General features: G+C 43.8%; 1 protein-coding gene across 1 annotated transcript in view; it reads left to right on the top strand.

The window, feature by feature from the left end:
- yjefn3 (YjeF N-terminal domain containing 3) overlaps positions 1-27,319 on the top strand; it is a 124,441-nt gene that overhangs the window by 91,828 nt on the left and 5,294 nt on the right. The window contains exon 3 of the mRNA XM_041205538.1: positions 19,958-20,068. Within this exon, the coding sequence (XP_041061472.1) occupies positions 19,958-20,068 (111 nt within the window). The remainder of the gene's footprint in view (positions 1-19,957; positions 20,069-27,319) is intronic.

Raw genomic sequence — 27,319 nt, 5'->3', positions numbered from 1 at the left:
CTGTTGGAGTGGACAACACCGAACTGCCAGTGGCTAATGAGGTGCCTGATGTTAATGTGGTTCCAGAAAATGTGTTTCCTACAAAAGAATCCGAAGTTGTGGAGCTTTGACGTTCCACACAGATCAGGAATCCACCTGAAAGACTGAACTTGTAAATTTCATGAATCAGAATCACAGAGCAGAAGAGACCCTTCGGCCCATCGAGTTTGCACCGGTATGTGAGAAACACCTGACCTACCTACCTAATCCCATTTACCAGCATTTGGCCATTAGCCTTGAATGTTATGATGTGCCAAGTGCTCATCCAGGTACTTTTTAAAGGATGTGAGGCAACCCACCTCCCCACCACCCTCCCAGGCAGTGCATTCCAGACCGTCACCACCCTCTGGGTAAAAAAGTTTTTCCTCACATCCCCACTAAATCTCCTGTGCCTCACCTTGAACTTGTGTCCCCTCGTGACTGACCCTTCAGCTAAGGGGAACAGCTGCTCCCTATCCATGCCCCTCATAATCTTGTACACCTCGATCAGGTCGCCCCTCAGTCTTCTCTGCTCCAAAGAAAACAACCCAAGTCTATCCAACCTCTCTTCATAACTTAAATGTTTCATCCCAGGCAACATCCTGGTGAATCTCCTCTGCACCCCCTCCAGTGCAATCGCAACCTTCCTATAATGTGGCGATCAGAACTGCACACAGTACTCCAGCTGTGGCCTCACCAAGGTTCTATACAACACCAACATCACCTCCCTACTTTTGTAATCTATGCCTTGATTGATAAAGGCAAGTGTCCCATATGCCTTTTTCACCATCCCACTAACATGCCCCTCCGCGTTCAGAGATCTATGGGCACACACGCCAAGGTCTCTTTGTTCCTCAGAACTTCCCAGTGTCATGCCATTCATTGAACACTTCCTTGTCAAATTACTCCTTCCAAAATGTGTCACCTCACACTTTTCAGGATTAAATTCCATCTGCTACTTATCTGCCCATTTGACCATCCCATCTGTATCTTCCTGTAGCCCTAGACACTCAACCTCACTGTTAACCACCTGGCCAATCTTTGTGTCATCCTCAAACTTACTAATCCTACCCCCCACATAGTCATCTATGTTGTTTATCTAAATGACGAATAACAGGGGACCCATCCCAGATCCCTGTGGTACTCCACTGGACACTGGCTTCCAGTCACTAAAGCATCCTTCTATCATCACCCTCTGTCTCCTACAACTAAGCCAATTTTGAATCCACCTTATCAAATTACCCTGTATCCCATGTGCGTTTGCCTTCTTTATAAGTCTCCCATGTGGAACCTTGTCAAAGGCTTTGCTGAATTCCATATAAACTACGTCAACTGCACTACCCTCATCTACACACCTGGTCACATCCTCAAAAAATTCAATCAAATTTATTAGGTATGACCTCCCTCTGACAAAGCCATGCTGACTATCCCTGATCAAACCTTGCATCTCCAAGTGGAGATAGATTCTCTCCTTCAGAATTTTCTCCAATATGCTCTACCACTGACGTGAGACTCACTGGTCTGTAGTTCCCTGGCTTATCTCTACAACCCTTCTTAAATAGCAGAACCGTATTAGCTGTTCTCCAGTCCTCTGGCACCTCCCCCGTGGCCAGAGAGGAATAAAAAATTTGGGTCAGAGCCCCTGCGATCTCCTCCCTTGCTTCCCTCAGCAGCCTGGGACACAAATCATACGGACCTGGAGATTTGTCCATTTTTAAGCCTGCCAACACCTCCAATACCATGTCACTCCCTATATCAATTTGCTTAAGAACCTTGCAGTCTCTCTCCCTGAGTTCCATACCTTCATCCTCATTCTTTTTGGTGAAGATGGATGTGAAGTATTCATTTAATACTCTACCGATGTCCTCTGGCTCCGCCCATAGATAGCCCCCTTGGTCCCTTGTGGGTCCTACTCTTTCCCTGGTTATCCTCTTCCCATTGATATACTTATAGAATATCTTGGGATTTTCCCTGCTTTTACCAGCCAGAGCTTTCTCATCTCCCCTCTTTGCTCTCCTAATTGCTTTCTTAAGCTCCACCCTGCACTGTCTGTACTCCATTAATGCCTCCGTTGATTTGCTCCCCTTGTATCTGCTAAAAGCCTCTCTTTTCCTTCTCATCATATCCTGAATATCTCTGGTCATCCATGGTTCTCTGGGCTTGTTACTCCTTCCTATCACCCTAGAGGGAACATACTGAGCCTGTACCTTCCCCATTTCCTTTTTGAATGCCCTCTACTGCTCTTCTGTAGATTTCCCCACAAGTAGCTGTTCCCAGTCTATCTTGGCCAGATCCTGCCTTACTTTACTAAAATCCACTCTCCCCCAATCCAAAACATTCTTTTGCAACTTGTCTATTTCTTTGTCCATAACAAACTTAAATTGTACCATGTTGTGGTCGCTATCACTAAAATGCTCCCCCACCACCACCTCAGCCACCTGTCCGGCTTCATTCCCCAAAATTAGGTCCAGCACTGCGCCATCCCTTGTTGGACCCTCTACATATTGACCTAAAAATTTCTCCTGTACATATATCAAGAAATCCACTCCATCCAAACCCTTAACACTATGTCTCTCCCAATTACTGTTGGGAAGTTGAAATCACCTAATATGACCTGTGTAAATATTGTAATGTCATGAGATAAATATCCTAGTAAATAAAAAATGTGCAAAAAAGTTATATTTTAGTGTAGTTTTAAGAATAATTCTGTTGTAAGATCACATGATCTGTGTAGCCAAAGTGTTAACAGCGTGGGGAACCTCTACGAGAGAGTTCTTCTTTAGCTATGGAGTTTGATGCACACGTATAGTTGCTGCTCCTGCTGCTGTCTTGTAAATAAAGTTAAATGTTTCTAAGAAAAGCTGTCTGAAGATCAACTCTATAACTCATGACTTGTCCCGATTTCTCAGGCACATATCCCAAAGGGCTTCAAGAACAAAGAATTCACTGTTGCTTTATAGGCAATCATGAAGCCCTTTAGGCTCAAACAGTAAATTAGGCCCAATAAGTGGCTAAGTTAGGACCAAGCAGTTAATTAGGCCCAAACAGTTATGGGCTGTAATAGTTAATTAGGCCCAAAAAGTAAATTAGGCCCAAATGGTTAAATTAGGACCAAGCTGTTAATTTGTCTGTACCAGTTAATTAGGCCTAAATAATTAGTTAGTCCCAAATGGTTACATTATGAACAGTTACAGTTAATTAAGCCCAAATGATTAAAGTTCAATCGAGCCTGACTGACCTGTGTTCTCAGTATAAGGATAAATGTAGGATTAAGCAGCTGTCAGTCCTCAGAGAACACAGGGCAGAGATGGGGCCATGAGCTTTTCAGCCCAAGCACTTTGTAAGTGGATCCCATGAATCACTCCTCAAATTGTTAAATCTCTTCTCCCTGCACACACCTTAAATTTCCTTTTGACCCCATTTATACTGTCTCAATTTATGTCTTTCCTTGGTAACTTATCCCAATGTTTTATTACTCCATCGTTGAAAAGTTCCTGTTGTATATCGAATTTTACAGCTTGGAAACAGGTCTCCCCTAGCTGGTCTATTTATGCTCCACTTGAGTCTCCTTCCACCCCTCTTCATATACAGCATAATCTTTTGTTCCTTTCTCCCTCTATTTATCTAGCTTCCCCTTAAACGCATCTATGTGACCTCAACTTGCTTGACTTCCATGTGGCAGTGAATTCCACAGTAAAGAAGTTTCTCCTGAATTTCCTATTGAATTTATTAGTGACTATCTTATATTTACGTTCCTTGGTTCTGGTGATGGTGACTCTGGAGAGGATGGTGGTGAGCTGCCTTCTTGAACCGCTGCAGTCCGTGTGGTGTAGGTACACCCACTCTGCAGTTAGGGAAGGAGTTCCAAGATTTTGACCCAGCGACAGTGAAGGAATGGCGATATATTTCCAAGTCAGGATGGTGAGTGGCTTGGAGGGGAACTTCCAGGTGGTGGCGTTTGAGTGCATGTGTTGCTGTTCTCCTAAAATTCTTGGAGTTCTTGGAATATTCTTGGAGGTTTCATCGCATGATCTACCACCAGCTGCCTCCCCTAAACAAGCAATCATTTTCTCCATCTCCAATATTCTTATGTCTAATAAATAAAACAATTCAAAAAAGATGAAAAAGAGCACTTTCTTAATATCTTTATGATTTTCCTCCCTGGGAATTGCTCCCAGTAACTGGAGATTAATCTTGAATTCCTAGAGACTCCACGTCAATCCTGGAGGACTTTCAAACCCTAATTCTTACTCATCCAAATCCCTGGTGTGCAGGAACCTGTTCAATGTGCTGCCTGGCCACTGCTTCCACCAGCAGGAGGGTCAGTAACCAACGAATACAGATTTAAGATAATTGGCAAAAGAACCAAGGGTGAAACGAGGTGATTTTTAAAAATGCAGCGAGTTGTTGTGATCTGGAATGCGCTGTCTGACAGGCTGGTGGAAGCAGATTCAATAGGAATTTTCAGAGATAGAGAGTCAAAGAAAAAGAATTGCAGGGTTATGGGGGAATGTGCAGGATGATTGTGACTGATTGGATAGCTTTTTTACCAAGAGCTGGCACAGGCACGATGGACTGAACAGCCTCCTGCGCTGTACGATTCTGTGACGCCCTCTGTCATCTGTATTGTGTATGATGGCAAAACACGCTCCATTCTCGAAGAGGCTGTAAAATAAAAATATTCTGAGTTAATGTGGAGAGGCAAAACTAATTTAAGAGCAAGTGGTGCATATTTTAAAATCCTTCCGTGGTAGTCAGAGAATCATTAATATTGTTGCTATTCTAAGATGTTCGCACTAAGTTGATCAATGTCGACTATGAATTTTTTGCAGTCACTAGAACTAGAGTTTCTTAATATAACTTGAATATCTAACGGGCATATTGGATTTCACACTGAGAATTTTCAGTATCTTGAACAAAGCTGAGGAAGAGCTCAGTGAATTGATATGATGCAGTGAGAGACACCAGATAGATCCATACATGCTGAAGGAGGTCATTCACAGAATCACAGAATCACACAGTGCAGAAGAGACCCTTCGGCCATTGAGTCTGCACCGACACGTGAAAAATAGTGGGTGGCCAGTTCTTTAAAGAAGCTTTTCAATGGGTCCCACCACCCCCTGTTCTTTCCCCGTACCCCTCAAATTAATCCTTTTCAAACATTTATCCAATTCCCTAGTGAATCTGCTTCCACTGTCCTTTGAGGTAGTACACTCAAGATCACAACAACTCCATAAAAATAATTCTCCTCATCTCCTCTGAGCTCTTTTCGTAATTACTTTAAATCTACTACTGATCCTCCCGCAAGTGAATAAAGCTTCTCCATACTTATTCTATCAAAACCCCTCATAATTTTAAATCTCCCTTTACCTATTTCTGTTCTAAGGAGAACTACCCTAGATCTCTCAATATTTCTGAAGTCCCTCAGCTCTGATCCTGAATAAATCTCCTCATCCTTCCTAAAATGCAGTGCCCAGAATTGAAGTCAATATTCCAGCTGAGACCTCATCAGTATTTTATAAAGATTTAGCATGGATCCGGTGCTTTTTAAAGATTTCTTAACTTGCATTACTATACTGACCATTAATTTGGAATGTAGTTCCACGAACATTACTAACCTCCGGTTGCACAACAAAGCAGCTGTGTTTTAATCTATTGATAAGCCAAACTAAGTAGTTTCTACCCAGCTCTTGGTGTGCTCACACTATAGAATCACCCTTCTTTTGGGAGTAACTGATTGGGAAATTTCATTCAGAAAGGCCACGTGGATAGATTACGTTGGAAATTGAAAATTTCACATGGGTGCAATAGAGGATGTTCTTCTGAAGTTGCAACTGAGTTGAATTGTTGCACAGTTTAGGGAGAGCTTTGTATGTAACCCTATGCTGTGCCTGTCCTGGGAGTGTTTAATGGGGACAATGTAGAGGGCGCTTTACGCTGTATCTAACCCCGTGCTGTACCTACCCTGGGAGTGTTTGATGGGGACAGTGTAGAGGAGCTTTACTCTGTATCTAACCCAGTGCTGTACCTGTTCTGGGAGTGTTTGATGGGGACAATGTAGAGGGAGCTTTACTCTGTATCTAACCCCGTGCTGTACCTGTCCCGGGAGTGTTTGATGGGGACAGTGTAGAGGGAGCTTTACTCTGAATCTAACCTTGTGCTGTACCTGTCCTGGGAGTGTTTGATGGGGACAGTGTAGAGGGAGCTTTATTCTGTATCTAACCCTGCGCTATAGCTGTCCTGGGAGTGTTCGATGGGGACAGTGTAGAGGGAGCTTTACACTGTATCTAACCTTGTGCTGAAACTGTCCTGGGAGTGTTTGATGGGGACAGTGTAGAGGGAGCTTTACTCTGTATCTAACTCTGTGCTGTACCTGTCCTTGGGAGTGTTTGATGGCGACAATGTAGAGGGAGCTTTACTCTGTATCCAGTGGGTTGAATTTGTGCTGCAGTGTCTGTAAAGGGTTAATGTCTGCAATTTTTGACAGAGGAAGATCCCACCTTCTGGGTACCACATGGACTGATCTGAACTCACAACTGTGCAATGCTCAGGAGGGGTTGATATTGACCCTGTGCCCCAGTCTTAAATTCCTCACCAAAAATCTCGCCCACCTCCAGAGGCCCAAATAATGACAACCCAGTCAGTGAATTGTAAAATAAAACAAAGGGTTGGAATAGTAGGAGGTCTGAGTTTAATGTGCATAAAATGTGGTGAATGAATTCCAAGGGCAGACTTCAGAGAACTGAAGCCTCATTATTAGAGCTCCAGGCCTTCTAAGTTGATAGACTTTAGGTCAGAGCAAGGCAAGCGTAAAACAATTCAAAAGAAAAGCTCATCAGTTTGCAGCCACATTTGTTAAATATATTACTGGACCTATAATAATCTGTGGAATTTGGGAAAAGTTGCAGTTTCATGTGGAAAAGTCATCAGGTCAGGCTGGTCTCGATCTAAAGATCCTTCATCGTGTTCAATTGACTCCGTGTTTTATTAAAACGGGACTTTGAAGAAACCTTTCACAATTTTGTTAAAACTTTGGACCAAAAATTTGGCCCATTTAGTGGTTGCTAACTAGCCATTCTAACGTTCCAATATGGTGGGCAGGAACTGGCACAGGTCTCCAATTGGTTTGCACTGGCATCAATAATGCAGTTGGGATTATTTAAAGAGCTGAATGTTTTATCTAAAAGGACCCCTACAATTCCTGCGCATCCTGTTGTCGATGGTGATTTTCGTGCTGTGAAAGTTCATCACGTAGGGAGAGGATGGAGTGTTCCAGAATTGAAATTTCAAGGGAGCAGAATCTCTTCTTCAATTGATAAAAATGTCTGGCCTGTTATAGGAAGAATGCAAGGCAATGTACATGCAACCTGTGGCATCTTTGGGAAGCTGCATACAGGTGAATCCCGATGTTCTCTCATCCTGTTTCTCACTCTACATGGAGACTTAACTGCAACTTGAGCACATAATCCAGGCTGCCACTCCCAGCGTAGGACTGAGGGAATGCTGCACTGTCAGACGTGCTATCTTTTTTGAGACATTAAACCAAGGCCCTGCTTGTTTCCTCAGGTAGACGTAAGAGATTGTGGTCTTCGCTTTCTACTCCATTTCCCTGCTTCATCCTTGTACCCTTCAGTACTTTTTCTTTAAGTCATTCTCTGTTTTGTCACCTGTGGTAAAGCATTCCACTTTCTAATAACCCTTTGCATGAAAGGGAAACTCCTAAACTCTCCCTTTATACTTCCTCTATTAATCCACAAGTCCCTTCCTTGTTACTGATGAGCAAAAATAATTTTCAATTTGCCCTCTTAAAACTTTGCACTCCTTTATTAGATCATCCATCCTTTAAGCTTCTGTACTCCAATGAATGCAATCCTAATACTTCATCAAAATTATATCCCCCATCCCAGTCTTTTCTGTTACTCCAATATTCTTTCCAATTGGCTTCTCAATATGTTTTAAAAGTTCAAAGATAAAAGCAAAAAACTGCAGATGCTGGAAATCCAAAACAAAAACAAAAATAAAAATACCTGGAAAAACTCAGCAGGTCTGACAGCATCCTCTCTGCAAATGCTGTCAGACCTGCTGAGTTTTTTCAGGTACTTTTATTTTTGTTTTTGTTTTAAAAGTTCATTGTTGGGGATGCGAGCTTTACTGACCAGGCTGGCATTTATCGCCCAATTCTTAGTGACCTTGACAAGGTGGTGGAGGGCTTTCTTTTGGAACCACTGCAGTCTGTACAGTGAAGGTGCTTCCACAGTGCTGCTAGGAGGAGATTTCAGGATGTTGACCCAGTGACGATAAAGGAATGGGTTGGATATGTCCAAGTCAAGATGGTGAGTCACTTGGAGGTGATAATGTTCCCATGCAGCTGATGCTCATGCCCTTCTGGGTGACTGTGGTCCCAAATTTTGTAGTGACCCTCAAATCCCTCAATCTCATTTACCGACTTTTTACTTGACCTATTGATCAACACAGCATTAACTATTGAATAATGTTTATTCTGCTCAATCCCCCATTCTATGGAAGAAAACATCTCTTTGAGTAACAAGTCTGGTGGGAAGGCTTGAAAGCTACAATCTTGTTATCTTAGATAAAAACAGTTCCCACACTTGCAAATTAGCGTGAGATTCCTAGAGGAATTGTGTCAAAAACAAACAAATTACCCTGCTGGATATTTTGAGAAAGGAATTTATTCTTAGCAGGCCTTGTGTATCCAACTGATAACTGAACACACTATGATACTGCAAACATTCTTCTGACAATGGGGGTGGGGGTGCGGGTGGGGTGGGGGTGGGGGTGTGGGGTGAATGGATAAGATAGAGATATAACTAGGGTATTCAGGAAAGATATGATCAGATGGGACGAAGGGCCTTTCTCATTTACATCAAAACTTTGGCTGTTACGAGGAACGTAATAGGAGCCATCACCTCTTTATGAGAGACCCCTCTGGTTCCTTCCCTTCAGCCCTCAAAAGGGCTAGAAACTTTTATGATAATGCTGTAAAGATTGATCATAATCTAACCTTGAATCATGAAGAAATTTGATCAAACTTTATGCTGGCTCCTCCTCCTTCAGGTATCATGTTGATGACCATGGACTCACATTGGATTGGTCCATGATTATGTTTGGGAAAGTACTGCAGTGGTTTTCTGTTGCCTTCTGCAGTATGGCTGACGAAGAAACTCTCCCACTCTTACCACCTGCCATTAGGTGTATTACAGACTGGTAATCAATCTGTTTAGTCACATTATGAACACACCTTCTATAGCCATCAGGTCCAAGATCCCAGTCTTAAACCAACTACATATTCAATTTTAAAGGGGCATTTTGCTTATAGAAACAAAACACATTTCAAACCTTACCAAAATCCACAAACAGGACTGTCCTGGTAGACCGATCGTGTCAGCCTGTTCCTGCCCCATGGAACTCATTTCTTGTTATCTTGACTCCATTCTCTCTTCCCTTGTCCAGTCCCTTCCCACCTACATCCGTGATTCCTCTGACACCTTACGTCACATCAACAATTTCCAGTTCCCTGGCCCCAATCGCCTCTTCTTCACCATGGACGTCCAATCCCTCTACACCTCCATCCCCCACCAGGATGGTCTGAGGGCCCTTAGCTTCTTTCTCGAACAGAGGCCCGAACAATCCCCATCCACCACTACTCTCCTCCATCTGGCTGAACTTGTTCTCACACTGAACAATTTCTCCTTTAACTCCTCCTCACCTCCTCCAAATAAAAGGTGTGGCTATGGGTACCCGCATGGGCCCCAGCTACGCCTGTCTCTTTATGGGGTATATGGAACATTCCTTGTTCCAGTCCTACTCTGGCCCCCTCCCACAACTCTTTCTCCGGTACATCGATGATTACTTCAGTGCTGCTTCATGCTCTTGTCGGGACCTGGAAAAATTTATTAATTTTGCTTCCAATCTCCACCCCTCCATCATTTTCACATGGTCCATCTCTGACACTTCCCTTCCCTTCCTTGACCTCTCTGTCTCAATTTCTGTTGATAGACTGTCTACCAATATCTATTAAAGCCCACAGACTCCCACAGCTACCTCGACTACAGCTCCTCACACCCCGCTTCCTGTAAGGACTCCATCCCATTCTCTCAGTTCCTTCACCTCTGTCGCATCTGTTCTGATGATGCTACCTTCAAAAACAGTTCCTCTGACATGTCCTCCTTCTTCCTTAACCGAGGTTTTCCACCCACGGTCGTTGACAGGGCCCTCAACCGTGTCCGGCCCATATCTCCCGCGCATCCGCCCTTACACCTTCTCCTCCCTCCCAGAAACATGATAGGGTCCCCCTTGTCCTCACTCATCACCCCACCAGCCTCCGCATTCAAAGGATCATCCTCCCCCATTTCCGCCAACTCCAGCATGATGCCACCACCAAACACATCTTCCCTTCACCACCCCGGCGGCATTCTGTAGGGATTGTTCCCTCCGGGACACCCTGGTCCACTCCTCCATCACCCCCTACTCCTCAACCCCCACCTACGGCACCTCCCCATGCATACGCAAAAGATGCAACACCTGCCCCTTCATTTCCTCTCTCCTCACCGTCCAAGGGCCCAAACACTCCTTTCAAGTGAAGCAGCATTTCACTTGCATTTCCCCAAACTTAATCTACTGCATTCGTTGCTCCCACTGCGGTCTCCTCTACATTGGAGAGACAAAACGGAAACTGGGCGACCGCTTTGCAGAACACTTTCGGTCTGTCTGCAAGAATGGCCCAAACCTCCCTGTCACTTGCCATTTTAACACTCCACCCTGCTCTCTTGCCCACCTGTCTGTCCTTAGCTTGCTGCATTGTTCTAGTGAAGCTCAACGCAAACTGGAGGAACAACACCTCATCTTCCGACTAGGCACTTTACAGCCTTCCGGACTGAATATTGAATTCAACAACTTTAGATCTTGAACTCCCTCCTCCATCCCCACCCCCTTTCTGTTTCTTCCCCCACCCTTTTGTTTTTTCCAATAATTTATATAGATTTTTCTTTTCCCACCTATTTCCATTATTTTTAAATCTATACCTTTTATGCCCTGTTAGTCTTATTCCACCCCACCCCCACTAGAGCTGTACCTTGTGTGTCCTGCCATCCATTCTTAATTAGCACATTCATTTAGATAATATCATCACCTTCAACACTTCTTTGTTCTTTTGTCTGTGACATCTTTTGATTATCTGCTCCTATCACTGCTTGCTTGTCCCTACAACCATACCACCCCCACCCCCCCCACTTCTCTCCCCCGACCCAAACACCCCCCCCCCCCCCCCCCCCCCCCCCCCCGCCCCCCCACCTTAAACCAGCTTATATTTCATCCCTCTCCTAATTTTACTCAGTTCTGTTGAAGGGACATGAGGACTCGAAACGTCAACTTTTTTCTTCTCCACCGATGCTGCCAGACCTGCTGAGTTTTTCCAGGTAATTCTGTTTTTGTTTCAAACCTTACCTAAATGGTTACAGCAATAATTTACATTTTGCCATCAAACACTCCCAGGGCAGGTACAGCACAGGGTTAGATACAGATTAAATCTCCCTCTACACTGTCCCCATCAAACACTCCCAGGGCAGGTACAGCACAAGGTTAGATACAGACTAAAGCTCCCTCTATACTCTCCCCATCAAACACTGTGCTGTACTGTGAAATCTGAGGTGAGATAATAAAGTAATGATTTCTTTTACGAAAACAACCTAATTAGCTCTGTTAAATCTTTCCATTATTTCATTCTGCTTGGCCATGGGATCCTTGTGTTACCACCTGTATTTCTGTAAAATGTGACACAGGGTGTGTAATATTTTCACAGCTTGTCCACACAAACAATCAACTGTACAGCTACAGGTCCTGCTCTTCCAAATGTGAGTTATGTCACAAGAAAGCATCTTGAGCTGCGTGACTTGTAGGTGTACAGGCCCATCACTGGTGTAAGATGAATAAATGGGTCATGACACATTTAGTGTAATAAGTAGTGTAAATGTGAATGACACACTAAGTAATTTCAGTGACAGCAGTGGAATGTTGGACCTTGGCTGCAATCATGTCTTACAACCTATAGTTAGGGTTGGCAAACACACTCTACCCAGTACTCAAACAATGATCTTTGTAGAAAAACCAGACTAATTAGCTCTGTTAAATATTTCCATTACTTAATTGTGCTTGGTCAGCGGGCTCCAAGTGTTGTCACTTTGATCTCTGAAATGTGACACAGAAGGCGGTATTTTCTGTTCTGGAGACTAAGTCCAGTGGTGGGTGGGAAAATTAGTGTGATTCCTGCTGGGCAGTGGGGCAAGTGAACATGCACGATCTTTCACTTTTCAGCTCATTAATTATGCACCCGCGAGGAGCTCGGTGATTCTCATAGCCAGGGCAGGCAGGAAGTCACCCGCCCCACCATGACCTCATTGGGTTGAAGGTCCTGGCGCAATATTTAAAGGGCATCCAGACAGCCATTCACTCAGTGCAGGCATTGCTCCTCCTCCTCCAGAATCCTTGTGGCCGCAGCCCGTACTGGAGAAGCTGATGGATGTGAATAACCACATCCCGGGACACACAAGGGCACCTCCGGCATTGCCTCTTGCTCATCTCTAGATAAGAGCACTGTCAGCGATACACCCATGGCCGGGCCAATGTTTGTCATTGCAGTGGACCATGTTCACCAGCCTCTTGATCTTATAGAGGCCCCACTGCCTCCTGTTGCTCAGGCCCTTGCTCCTCCTGGCCTTGTGCCAACCTGTAAAGGGCTCTCCTCCTCATCTGGATGAGGACCAATACCAAGACAGGGTTTCCTGCAGCCTGCAACATCGACACCTCAGTGGACATGTAAATGAACTGAAGAGATACTTTAAGTTTATAGATTTCCTTCCATCTCAAAGCCAACAGGCAAGTGCTAAGCCCTTCATCTGGCCTCTATCTAGACATGGCAACCCCATCCCTTCCAGGTAAAAGACATCTTGGAGGACCAGTGTTCCTCCCGTTCACACATTGATGCGTAATGAGACATTGCTCTTTGACCAGGGTGATGAGAGCCATGTGCAAGAAGCCTCATGCAAACACTAATTCACTAGCCTCCACTACGCTCAAAACTCTCTAGAGAGACAGTTGCCTTGGGAGCATAGATAGACTAACTGCCTGATCCCTTGTCGGCCATGACCATTCACCCAGGGGGATGTGGGTTTGAAGTCAGGAGTTTGCTGCTGTCCACCAGCTGTGACCCTTGGAGTCATCCTCCTCCCTCCCTCCATCCCTGCCTCTGACTGCAGCTGATGGTCAATGGCACAGAATGAATGGCAGCTCCACATCTTGCTGGGATCTCGATGTTATAAGACCCTTGAGTTGGGAACAAACCTGCTGCAATGCGGCCTTCACCATAGAGAGCAGAACACATCTGAGCATCTTTGACATCTAACTGTCTCATGATTATTAGGACATCTCTTTAGTCGGCCACGTGTGCTGACCTTGAACTCTACTCATCCGAAAAGACCCTTCTCCCACCTCGAGGGATCTCACTGACTGACTAACTGCGTGGTCAGTGTCAGTTTGGTAAAATAGTGCGTGTCATCGTTCAAACTTGCTCCACCACCTTCTTCCCTCCCCCTGTCACACACCAACTTCTCCCCATCACACTTAACCCATCCAATATTACCATTCCTCTCCCCTCTGTCACTCTTGGATCACCCCCCGATACCCTGGACACTATCACGATCCATTTCCACTTGCCTTTCCTCCCCTTAGAGCTGACACCCATTAGTATCCCCTGACCCTGCCCCCTCCCATTATCCCAGATGCTTGCCTTATCCCCCTTTGTGATGCACACGATGAGACCTTCACCTACCAAACTCTCACCCTGGACCTGCCACCCTACAGCATCCCGCTCCCCCCACTGAATGTGACTGTTCCCTCCTATCACCAATACCCTGAGTTCTCTCTCTCCAGGACCCCATCATCGACGCCACTGACCCCAGCCTCCAGGACACCCCATCCACCTCCAACCTCTGCCTTTCCCCAAACACACTCACCTCACCACCCCCCCCCGTTCCTGGACATTCCCCCCACCCTTCCCCTGTAAACCTACCTTCCATGTCCAGCCTTCCCTCCACCCTTCCACCTGCCACCTCCCCCCCCCCACCTCAGCCTTTGCCTGCCCATTTCCAGCCATGGTGCAGTGTTTGCTAATGGCCATATTCAATATGATTGAATTTATGCAAGATAACCAAGGGGGAGAAAGCAACATCAACACACCTCAAAGTCATGGAAGAGGTGAAGCTCGCCAGATGCACACTACTTGTATGCAGTTGTAAAACACTGTTCTAAATTCTCATTGGCAGGGGACTTAATTTGGAGGGGGCGCTTAATTCTGGTGAAGTGGCCTTTTAATGAGAACGTGTGAGATGCTAATGAATGCAAATGGGGTTCCTGACATTGTTCGTCGGGAAGCTCGACCTGCCTTTAACCCGCCTTAAAAGTCAGGAGAACAAAATTCCAACGGTTTACCCCACCGCCGCAAAACAGATTTTTGCCTCCCGCCAAATTAAGTGCCCTCCCCCCGCGCGCCACCATCTCTGCTGCTGGTGGGAACAGAAAATTCCTCCCGGAATGTTATTTCACTGCCATAGATCCCTTAGTTTAGATAGTGTAAATACACAATGCAAATATGCATTTATATTAGAATCTATATTATATATCTGCCTATCATATATTAAATTGTATATCAGCATATTTACACTTATTTTTCCCCATTATAAAGCCTATGACCTATGTAAACTTGTCACACACTGATCACAGTGCCACCACAGGCAGGAGGGTATAATTACAATATGACTCATTTACTGTCTATATAAATATCTGTAATATATTAAAAATCCCAAATGTCCTCATAACTATGGTTCCTTCCTTGGCATAATCCTGTTTGCTCTACAGTCTCTGTGACTTTAATGTTGCTTCTATAATGGGATATCTAAATCTGTACACTGTGCACTAACTGTGGACTAACAACTGTTTTGTACAAATATAGCCCCACCTCTTTGCTCTTGTACTCTATGCCCCTGTTCAGAAAAATCCAAAGTGTTTTATATATCTGCCCTTGCTAGGGTTGCCAACCCTCCAGGTTTGTCCTGGAGTCTCCAGGAATTAAAGATGAATCCTTTGGACACTCACTGGTTGAGAAAAATCACAGGCGTGTTAAAAAAATTCCACATTTAATTTCACATTTGTCAATTATCTATAAGAATGTTGGAGATGGGGGGAGGTGGGGAAAATGGTTATTTAACTGGTTGGGGCAGTTGAAGTGGGCAGGTGGGCATGGAGTAATACCCCCAGGAATATATCCAACCAGAATTGGCAACCTGAGCTCTTGCACTTTGAAGAAAATATCATGACCCAAGGAAGCATATAGTTGTCTTTGAGAGGATGCAACAGAAGTTCACTAGTTTGATTTCTAGGATTAGAGGGTTGTCCTATTAATAGAGATTGAGGAGAATGACCGTATATTGTCTGGTTTTAGAAGAATGAATTGTGATTGCAGGAGGTTTAGGGGGGATGTGAGAAAAACCATTTTTATCCAGAGGGTGGTGACAGTCTGGAATGCACTGCCTAGGAGGGTGGTGGAGGCGGGTTGCCCCACATCCTTTAAAAAGTATCTGGATGAACACTTGGCACGTCATAACATTGAAGGCTATGGGCCAAGTGCTGGTAAATGGGATTAGGTAGGTAGGTCAGGTGTTTCTCATGTGTCGGTGCAGACTCGATGGGCCGAAGGGCCTCTTCTGCACTGTAATAATCTGTAATAATCTTAATAGGCCTGACGGGGTAGATGTTAGACTCGGATGCAGGGTCTAGAACTAGGAGTCATAGGCCGGGATTTTCCGGTTCTGTCACGTCGGGACCCACCATGAGAGATTCAGCGGCCCAGCCAAAAGTCCATTGACTTTCAGCAGAACTGGACAATCCTGGCAGAGGGCGGGGCTGGAAAACCCTGCCCATAGTCTCAGCATAAGGAAAGAAAGAAGAAAAGTATTACGTTTATATTTTGCCTTTCATGACATCAGGATGTCCTGAGGCACTTTACAGTCAGTGAAGTACTTTTGAAGTGTAGTCACTGTTGTAATGTAGGAAAAGCAGGTGGAAAAAAGGGCTTGACCAATTTGGACTGAGATGGGGAGAAGCCTTTTCACTAAAAGGGTTGTGAGTCTTTGGAATTCTCTATCCCAGAAGGTTGTGGGTGCTCAGTTGTTCAATATATTCAAGACTAAGAGTGATAGATTTTTGGACATTATGAGAATTAAGGGCTATCTGGATGAGGGAGAAAGTGGGGTTGAGGTAGGATATCTACCATGTTATGATTGAATCCAGAATAGGCACAAGGGGCCGAATGGCCTACTCCTGATCTTATTTCTTATGTGTTTATGTCATTAACAGGTAATCCTTTTCTCATCCTCAAACTTCAACCCCTCCCCCATCACAGACTTCCATGGCTCACTGCTTAATCAGTGCTTTTGTTGCTATTGCTCCACTGAACTTTCCTTTCATGTTCCTTCCAGAATTCCCTCCTGAGACATTCTCTCTCCTCCACATATCCTCACTGTGTTGGAATCAGGACGCATTGCTCTCCCTCCAACTTATAATCATTCTCTCCTAGAACTTCAAACACTGTGGACTCCTCACCCCCTTCAATCTTCCTTTCGTCCGCCAATCTTCAACTTTGACAAACCCATGAAGACAAGCAAGCTTCATCCTTAAAATATCCAATAGGGGATCTTCGAGAGTCCTGAGGAGTTGTTCGCTATTGCTTATTGCCAGTGAGGTTTTAGTGATGTGAATGTTTTAGTCAATGATGCAATGATGAATCTAGTTTTGATCTCCCATTTTGTCAGTGGAAATGTAACGGTTCAGAGATTTTAAACATTAATGTTCTACAACTTGGGTTTGGCAGTGATGTCGGAAATGGAAACCAGGTGATCAGCTGGTTGTTGGGGAGTGGAGGAGCTGCCACCATTTCCCTGACAGATACACGATGAATGAGCCCCGTTACGCACCTGGTCTCCATTTTCCTTCAGTCTGCCCATTGTAAACAATATCATTCTTCAATAACTGACTTTGAAGTTTCATTTCTGCTCTGTGCTTGAAAAGGAGGATCAAAGATGTTGCTACTTACATTAACTTTTTAGTTGCCAAATCCCTTTGTTATCTCGCCAGAGTCACAGGAACGAACAACTTGCCATTGAGAAGTTGGTGGTGAGCTGTCTTCTTGAACTGCTGCAGTCCATGTGTTGTAGGTACACCCACAGTGCTGTAATGTAGGATACATAGTAACTAATTAGCATACAGCAAACTCCTACAGATAACAATGTGATGAGACAAAATAATCTATTTCTGTGATGTCAATAAGAAGTAAGTATTGGCCAGGACACCAGGATTAACTCTGCTGTTCCTCTTTTAAATAGGTTTTTTATTCATTCATGGGATGTGTGTATCGTTGGCTAGGTCCATGTTCTGTGAACAGATAATTCTAAAAAATATTTCGAAAAGGAGCAGCAGAGTTATCGCTGACATCCTGGCCAATATTTAATAATGTCATTGGGATGTTTTGTAACCACCTGAGGGGGCAGATGGGGAATAAAAACAGAAAATTCTGGAAAAACTCAGCAGGTCTGACAGCATCTGGAGAGAGAGAGAAACAGAGTTAACGTTTCGAGTCCGTATGACCCTTCTTCAGAGCAAGGCAGATAGGGACTCAGTTTAACAGCTCATCTTAGAAAGTGGTACCTCTGTCAGTGCAGTACTCCTTCCACTGGGAGTATCAGTTTGGATAAAGTCTCCGGACCTACAACTACAAACATAAGAAATAGGAGCAGAATTAGGCCATTCAGCCCCTCGATCCCGCTCCGCTATTCAACAAGATCATGGCTGATCTGTTTGTGTTTCGAGTTCCACATTCCCATCTACCCCCAATAGCCTTTGATTCTCTTGCCCACCAAGAATCTATCTACCTCTGCTTTAAAAATATTCAGTGATCCCACTTCCACTGCCTTCTGAGGCAGAGAGTTCCAAAGTCGCACAACCCTCTGAGAGAAAAAATTTCTCCTCATCTCTGCCCTAAAAGGGTGACCCCTAATTTTAAAACAGTGCCCCCTAGTTCTGGTCACCCACAAGAGGAAACATCCTTTCCACGTCTACCTTGTCAAGGCCGTTCAGGATCTTGTATACTTCAATCAAATCACCCCTCACTCTTCTAAACTCCAGTGGAAACAAGCCCAGCCTGTCCAACCTATCCTCATAAGACAAACCACCCATTCCAGGTATCAACCTAATAAACCTCCTCTGAACTGCCACCCACGCATCCTTCCTTAAATAAGGAGACCAAAACTGCACACAGTATTCGAGATACGGTTTCACCAATGCCCTGAGTAAGACTCAAGAGTGCTGCCCATTGAGCCACTGCTGACACCGATTGGAATGGGTCACCAATGATTTCTTTATTCGTTCATGGGATGTGGGTGTCTCTGGCTAGGCCAACATTTATTGCCCATCCCTAATTTCCCTTGTCTAGGGGGCATTTAAGCCAGGGATGCGATGGTGTAGTGGTATTGTCGCTAGACTAATAATCCAGAAAGCCAGGGTAATGCTCTGGGGACCTGGGTTTGAATCCCACAGTGGCAGATGTGGCAATTTGAATTCAATAAAAAACTGGAAATAAAAGTCTAATGATGACCATGAAACCATTGATGTAAAAACCCATCTGTTTTAACTGCCCTCTGAACAAGGGCAATTAGGGATGGCTAATAAATGCTGACCTAGGCAGTGATGCCCACATCCCATGAATGAAAGGAAAAAAAAAATTAAGAGTCAACCACATTGCTGTGGGTCTGAAGTCTTATGTAGGTCAGACCAGCTAAAGACAGCAGATTTCCTTCCCCAAAGGGGCATTAGTGAACCAGATGGGTTTTTACAACAATCAATGATAGTTTCATGGTCACCATTACTGAGACTAGCTTTTAACTCCAGATTTATTCATTGAATTCAAATTCCACCAGCTGCCATGGTGGGATTTGAATCTGGATCCCCAAAGCATTAGTCTAGGCCTCTTGATTACTAGTCTAGTGACATTACCACTATGCCTCCACCTCCCTCCAGTAGAAAATTAGTATTTTAAAAAAATCTTCTTTGGAGATTTCTGTATAGTTATAAAAATATTAGGGAAGAAAACAAAGGCTATTCGACTGAGAGTTCTGATTAATCCATTCTGCGGGTTGTAGTAATTTTGGTTTTATTTAGTGTGTAATATACCTTTAATAATAATTCTTGTTAAGGAAGATCACATGATCTTTAGTACCCAACAGGACAGTAGCACGGGCTACCTCTGTAGTTAATAGTCAGTAGTGTGGAGATAGAGTTTGAAGTGAAAGCATGTGTGTAGTTGCTGCTGAGTACCTTTGTAAATAAACTTAAAGTTTCCACCTAAGAAGTGTCTCCTGATCAACTCTATCAATAGTACCAGCTCAGCCACCTCTCACAACACGGGTGCTGAACAGTTTATTCACTTTCTGATTGGCTGTAAGGTGGTGAGATGCCACGAAGATGGATGTGTCAGGCAATCAATGGCAGGAGAGTGGGACATGGTGATTGAAGGCAGGGTCCTATGACACTATGTTGAAGAACAGCAGTGGAACCCTCCCTCTGTCCTGGTCCAATAGTCGGAGTTTTATTGTGTGCAACTTAATTTTCTTTGTTACAACAGTAACTACACTACAAAGAGTACTGCATTGTCTATAAAGCGCTTTGGGGGTGTCCTGAACTTTTAAGGGGGGCTCAAGAAATGCAAGTGTTTCTTTCTCTTTGAGTGATGAACAGAGAACAGAGTTGGCAACCCTAGTCCTGAGGTTAACATTCAGAGCTGTTATAGGCACTGATGGTCTTTCTCTTTCCTCCTCAGGCTTTTCCACGGAGCTCACTGTCAAAGAAACAGCCGACGGTATTGGTGATCTGTGGCCAGGAGCAAAATGGAGCCATCGGCCTAGTGTGCGCGAGACACCTTCATATGTTTGTAGGTATCTGGGAGGGTGGGGAATCTACATCCTCTGACGTTGGGTTTCTTGAGCAGGTTCCACTATGTGATGGGGCACTGACATTGTTTTGAAAAAGGCAGGTTTGCAAATAAAAATAGATTTCTTTTGAAATGCTTTGTAACTTATGTTGTAATAGTTGACACAGAATCAGAAAAGAAACTTGCATTTCTAAAGCACCTTTCACATCTTCAGACATCCTAAAGTGTTTTACAGCCAATGAAATACTTTTGAAGCTTTGCCACTGTTGTAATGTAGGAAAAATCATAGAAACATAGAAACGAGGAGCAGGAGTAGACCATTCAGCCCTTCGAGCCTGCTCCACCATTCATTATGATCATGGTTGATCATCCAACTCAATAGCCCGCTCCCACTTTCTTCCCATACTCTTTGATCCCTTTCACCCCAAGAGCTATATCTAACTCCTTCTTGAAAACATACAATGTTTTGGTCTCAACTACTTTCTGTAGTAATGAATTCCACAGGCTCACCACTCTCTGGGTGAAGAAATTTCTCCTTATCTCAGTCCTAAATGGTCTACCCCATATCCTCAGACTGTGACCCCTGGTTCTGGACTCCGCCACCATCGGGAACATCCTTCCTGCACCTACCATCATCGACAGCCAATCTGTGCACAGCAAGATCCCACAAACAACAAGATCCCACAGACAGCAATGTGATAATGACTGGATAATCTATTTTTTCACTGTGCTAATGTTGGTTGAGAAATAAATATTGAGCTCTGGAGACAGAGGAGGCTGAGGGAAATTTAATTGAGGTGTATAAAATTATGAGGGACATGGATAGAGTGGAAAGGAAGGGCCTATTTCCATTAGCAGAGAGGTCAATAACCAGGCAGCATAGAATTAAAGTAAGTGGCAGAAGGACTAAGGGATGTTAAGGAGAAATCTTTACATCCAGAAGGTGGTGGGGGTCTAGAACACACAGCCTAAAAGGGTGGTAGAGGCAGAAACACCAGCTTGTGTATTTAAAAAAATAACTTAGATTTTTACGTGAAGCGCTGTAACTTATAGGGCTACAGACCAAGAGCTGGAAAGTCAGATTATGCAGGATGGCATTTCTTGGGCTGAATGGTCTCCTCCTGTCCTGGAAATCTTCTACACTTCTATGATGCAGGGAGAACTCTCCTGCTTTTCTTCAAAACTGTGCCCTCAGGGGGCAGAATGAGAGGGCATGGAGTCAGCTTGGGAAATCCATTGACAAGCTGGTGTCTCTGAAAGGCCCACAGGAAAGTGGGTCGTCATTGACTCTAGGTCAGGATAGGTCTGACAGTTCATATTTCAGACAATGTGAGCCATTGGCTGTGGTTTTTAACCATAAGGCATTTGTCACATCAAAAATAAAGGTTGAAGTGTGCTTGTGCCAAAGTCCACTCGACAGCAAGTATGTGCACTGAGGACTCCCTGCAGTTACCCAAAATAGCTGCCCAATGTTGAGTTCTCAGGCAATCCAAATAGGCTTGGAACCACTTTCGACGTGTCAAACTGTCTCTTTAAGTGACGTTATTCGGTTGCAGTGTTGCACTGGAAGCTTCACTTGGATGCTTCTGTGATGTAGCTTTTTGAATAATTTATTACTGAGTGCCTGTCAGTTTCGCAGTGAGAGAAGATTCAGAGACACTAGCCTGTCTATGCCTTCTGCTGAACAGATGTTGGCCCCTGGCAGAGTTAGGATTCTGAATGCCACATGAGACTTTATGTCCCTCATGAAGAAATTCAACCAACAAACTGGATAATTCTACCTTCAGCTTAATTCTGAAAATAGACCATGATCTTGCAGTCACTGATTTGCAATAGCAGTGTAGAATCAATCTCCCAGCGGATTTTACGGGCACAAATCTTGTTTTAATTTCTTCTCAGGTTGTGGGTATGTTGAATTTGTCGCCTCTCCCATTTCTAGTAGCCCCTTGAGGAGATGGTAGTTGGCCCCTCTCCTTAAACCACTGCTTCTGTGTTATGATAGTGCTCCTACAATGGTGGAAGGCGAATATTTGAAGGAAAATATTTAGATCGTTTTGGGGAAGGAACAGGAGTAGGACTAACTGGATTGCTCTTTCAAAGAATCAGAACAGGCATGATGGGCCAAATGGCTTTCTTACTTGCTGTATAATTCTATGATTCTAAAAAGAGATTAAAATTCTGGGGTTCTCTGTAAAATGCATTTGAAACATCACTCTTTTGTTTTATTCATCCATGGGATGTGGAATCACTGTCTAGGCCAGCATTTATTGCCCATCCCTAATCGCCCTTGAGAAGGTGGTGGTGAGCTGCCTTGTTGAATCACTGCAGTCCCTGTGGTGTGGGTACACCCACAGTGCTGTTAGGGAGGGAGCTCCAGGATTTTGACCCAGACACAGTGAAGGAACGGTGATATATTTCCAAGTCAGAATGGTGAGAGGCTTGGAGGGGAACTTGCAGGTGGCGGTGTTCCCATTTACCTGCTGCCCTTGTCCTTCTAGATGGTAGCGGTTGTGGGTTTGGAAGGTGCTATCTTAGGAGCCTTGGTGAATTTCTGCAGTGCATCTTGCGGATGGTACACACTGCTGCTACTGTGCGTCGGTGGTGGAGGGAGTGAATGTTTGTGAATGTGGTGCCAATCAAGCGACTGCGTTGTCCTGGATGATGTCAAGCTTCTCAAGTGTTGTTGGAGCTGCACTCATCCAGGCAAGTGGAGAGTATTCCATCACACTCCTGACTTGTGCCTTGTAGATGGTGGACAGGCTTTGGGGAGTCAGGTGGTAAGTTATTCGTCACAGGATTCCCAACTTCTGACCTGCTCTTGTAGACACTCAGTGACAAATATCTTCTTAAGCTGTTGGAAATGTTGAATTGCTGGAGGCAGAACCAAAATCTGAGCTTTTACTGAATGAAGCACTGAATGGATTGATAGGACCTGTGGTTCTCTTCCAGAACTGGCAAACACTGTGACTGACCTGTTAAGTTAAATGTGAATTATTCTACAATAATTTCTTGAATGCATGGATTGTCCTGTGGCCTGATGCGCATCGTATTTACTCACTGCAGACTATTTTGTTAAAAAGTACATCAGCCGAACATTACGTCCTCAGTGATTTACTCCTTCATCTACCTAGCAAAATGTTAGTGTTTGGATTAAACACAATCCTACACTAATTTAATATGAATTGTTTCTTGCTGCTGCATAATATTGAGTTACTAGCACCTGGTAACAACTAACCTTTCTTAATAACCAGCATCTCTTAATAACCAGTATTTAGTCAGTGTCTGTTAATAACTTGCACCGCTTAATAACTACCATCTTTTAGTAACCTATATCTCTTAATAATCAGTACCTCTTAATAATGAGCTCCATTTAATAGCCAAGACCTTTCAGCAATTAGCGTGTCTTAATAACTAGTATATCTTAATAACTTACATTTCTTTGTAAACAGCACCTCTTTATAAGTTACATCTCATAATAAGTGGCTGTGGTGTGTTACAGTTCACTCAGGAAGTCTGAATCACTGTGGCAACATTCACTTTTCCATTCATGTTAGAGTCTGGAGCTATGGATAGTGATGGTAGAGGCTCCAATAGTCTTTCCATCACATGGCTGACCAGGAATCCCTCCCACTCTTACTGCCTGCCATTGCTGTGTGTTGGAAAGATTTGCAGGTTGACACTCCACCTGTTTGGCCACATTATGAACACACCTTCCTTAGCCATTAAGCCCTGGAGTGGGACTTGAACTCAGAGCGGGACACTACTCACTGCACCACAAGACCTCATTTTCATAATAGGTAGCTTAGTAGCTTGTGACTTTTAGTAACTAGCTGCTCTTAATACTGAGCACCTCTTAAGAACTAGCACCAAATTGACATTCTTCGTGACTACCATATGTTAGTAACTAGTTTTTCTTACGAACCAAAATTTCTATACCAGGCGACTCAGAAGTTAGTGAGATAAAATGATTTCTAGTATCATGAGAAGTTATCATTCGGAACTGTTCAGTCAGAAACAGATCCCTTTCGAAAGGTGGGGAGGTGACAGCCCTGAAGGTGTCCCAATTCATCTCCGTGCCAAAAGGTTCAGGCCCCTACTCCAGGTCTCAAGTTGGTCTTGTTGGAGGAGCTATTGCTCGGGGGAGATGTTAAACCAGGGCCCCAACTGCCTAGGGCTGTCAACCCTCCAGGATTGCCCCTGGAGTCTCCAGGAATTAAAGATTATAACCTCCAGGACACTGCAGCAAAAAACACTCAGCAGAAAATGAATACCATCATGAAGGTAAATGCATTTTATTTACTTCCTTTGAACATTTTCATGTATTTATTGTAAGGACATTGGAAATGGAGAATAAAGAAATTTGTTAGGTTAGATAATGAAACCAGATGCCCAATCAGAGTTAGCAACCATAGGTCAGGTGGGCGTAAAAAAATCTCATGACCACTATCGGACGAAGACCAGTGTCTGGTCAATATTCCTCCCTCAAGCAACATCACTAAAAACAGATTAACACATCACTCATCGCATTGTTTTTTGTGGGTTCTCGGTTTTGCCAAAACGGCAGCTGCCTTTCCTTAAATAACAATGGTCACTATTGCTTCAAAGCAACTCCCTTTGTGAGGTTCCTTGAAATATTTCTAGGGGGGAGGAATGTAAAAAAATAAAGACTTGCATTTACAAAGCACCTTTCACAACTATAGGATGTCCCAAAGTGCTTTACAACCAATAAAGTAAGTTTGAAGTGTGGTCAGTGTTATGGTGTAAGAAACACAACAGCCAATTTGTGCACAGCAAGCTCCCACTAACAGAAATGTGATAATGACCAGATCATTTTTTTTGGAATGTTGATTGAGGGATAAGTATTGGCCCAGGACACCAGGGGCGACCTCCCTGCTCTTCTTCAACAGTGGCCGTGAGATTTTTTACATTCTCCTGACAGGGAAGCTGGCCTCTGATGTCACATCACATCCAAAAGACAGCACCTCCAACAGTGCAGCACTCTGTCAGCACTGCACTGGGAGAGTCAGCCTGGATTTTTGCGCTCAAGTCCTAGAATGAGGATTGAACTTTTCATTATTCTTGATGTGGGCATCATTGACACATCAAGCATTTATTGCCTAATTTCCCTGGAACTTGCTAGGCCATTTCAGAGGGCAGTCAAGAGTCAACCACATTGCTGTGGCTCTGGAGGCACATGTAGGCCAAACCAGGTAAGGATGCCAGATTTCCTTCCCTAAAATGAGTCTAGTTTTACAATTCCAGATTTATTAATTGAATTCAAATTTCACCAGCTGCCATTTGAACCTGTGTTCCCAAAGCATGAGCCTGTGTCGCTGGATTGCTAGTCCAATGACATTACCACTATGCCACCATCTCTCAACCTTTTATCAAGAATCCTACCAACCTAGCAACAGCTGAATTATGCAAAGCTGCTTTTTTTTTTAAAAGAAATCTTCCTACAAGAGATTTGTTTGACCAGCTGCTGGCTTAATTGTGCAGATAGGAGCCTAGCTGAGCACAACAGCCCATCCTGAGCTCCATTAGTTTGGTACCTGTCATCCTTGATGCTGAATTTGGGCATTATGTATTCTATGCTTGATCCAGATGCAGTTTCCGATGAACAGCGGGAGTAATTCTTGTTCAGCCCTCACCGTAACAGGTGAACAGAGATGGGGGAAGGGAACAGGGCTGCTTTCCAGAGTTAGGTGTGAAATTGAAAACTGCTGCCAGGGCATGTTTTAATAATACGCACATACTTCATAGGAAATTATGTCTGCAATCCTTCCTGAGGTGAAATATAAATCTGTTAACCTATCGTAAAAAGAATATACATGGCTCAAACTCACAGCTTTAGAACAGGAGAAATTTTATTAAGAAGGGGTTCATCCTTTTTCTAATGGGACTGAACGCCACCCATCTGCCTACCTTTGCAGCTCTAAGTCTCTAAACCTCGTTTGTCATTGACACTTTACATACTCCCATCAAGCTCCAGAAACACTCTTAATGTCTCTTGACCCCATTTACATTGTCCTTTCCAGGTAATTTATTCCACAATTTGAGTGCTTTCTCATTGTACCTTCATGGTCTTCACTCTGAGAGTGAAGTACAAAGATGTGGAACAGAAAGAGGCCATTCAGCCCTTTGAGCCTGTTCCATTATTCATTGACTAACTGTGACCTAACTCCATAAACCTGCCTTTGCCCCATATCCCTTAATACTTTGGTTAACAAAAATCTATCAATCTCAGTGTTAAAATTTACAATTGGCCGAACATCAATTGCAGTTTACGGTTTGTGGAAGAGAATTCCAAACTTCTACCAACCTTTGTGTGAAAAAGTATTTCCTAATTTCACTGAAGGAATGTCTGGCTCTAATTTTTATACTATGTCGCCTAGTCCTAGACTAACCTATCAATGGAAATAGTTTCTCCCATTCTACCCTATATGTTCCCCATAACATTGAAAACTTTGATTAGACCGGTTAAAATCCAGGTAATACAATTGTAGCTTGTGCATTCTCTCCTCGTAAGTTAACCCTTGATGTCCAGGAATCAATCTAGTAAATTTACACGGCACCCCTAAAGGATTCACAAAGCTGATTAACAGTCTGACAGGTCATGATGAAAACACTTCTGCCTTGACCCCAACCATCTTCATACCAGACAGTGGATGATTAGTCCTGTACGGCAGGAGGAATCTGAGCTAGAGGAACAAAGCGAGCCTTTGAAGAGTATTTTTTCACACAGAGGGTTGATAAAGCTGGAATGCACGAGGGGCTATAGAGATAGATGGTTAAAAGAAAATTAGATAAATATTTTGAAAAGCACATGTATTAAAAAGCTATGGGAAAAGGGCAGGGAGATGGGCTTAGAGTGGATGGATGCAGGTGAAGATCTATTACCGATAAAGACACAATGGGATGCATGGCCTCCTACTATGCTGGAAGTTCTATGATACAACAATAATTTGCATTTAAGCAGCGAATCTGACTAGTGTCACGGAAGTGGGGGGAGGGGGGTTAATTTAAACTGCTCTAATTTCTCATCTCACCACCCGAACATAAACAGAAAGGTGTTTTGATTTGTTTCCCTCTTTATAAGTGGCGGTGTATTTCCAAACCCCTCAGTTTTGGTGCGACCCGATTTTCTATTAATAACCACAGCAAACTTGATAAAGGATGAACTAAAAAGGGTTAGTTTATTGCACACATTCAAAATGTGAAAGGAGAGCCTCAACATCGCTTCCACACTCA

Source organism: Carcharodon carcharias, chromosome 14 (assembly GCF_017639515.1).
Source record: "Carcharodon carcharias isolate sCarCar2 chromosome 14, sCarCar2.pri, whole genome shotgun sequence".
Classification (NCBI taxonomy): Eukaryota; Metazoa; Chordata; class Chondrichthyes; order Lamniformes; family Lamnidae; genus Carcharodon; species Carcharodon carcharias.
This window is presented reverse-complemented; position numbering and strand designations above follow the sequence as displayed.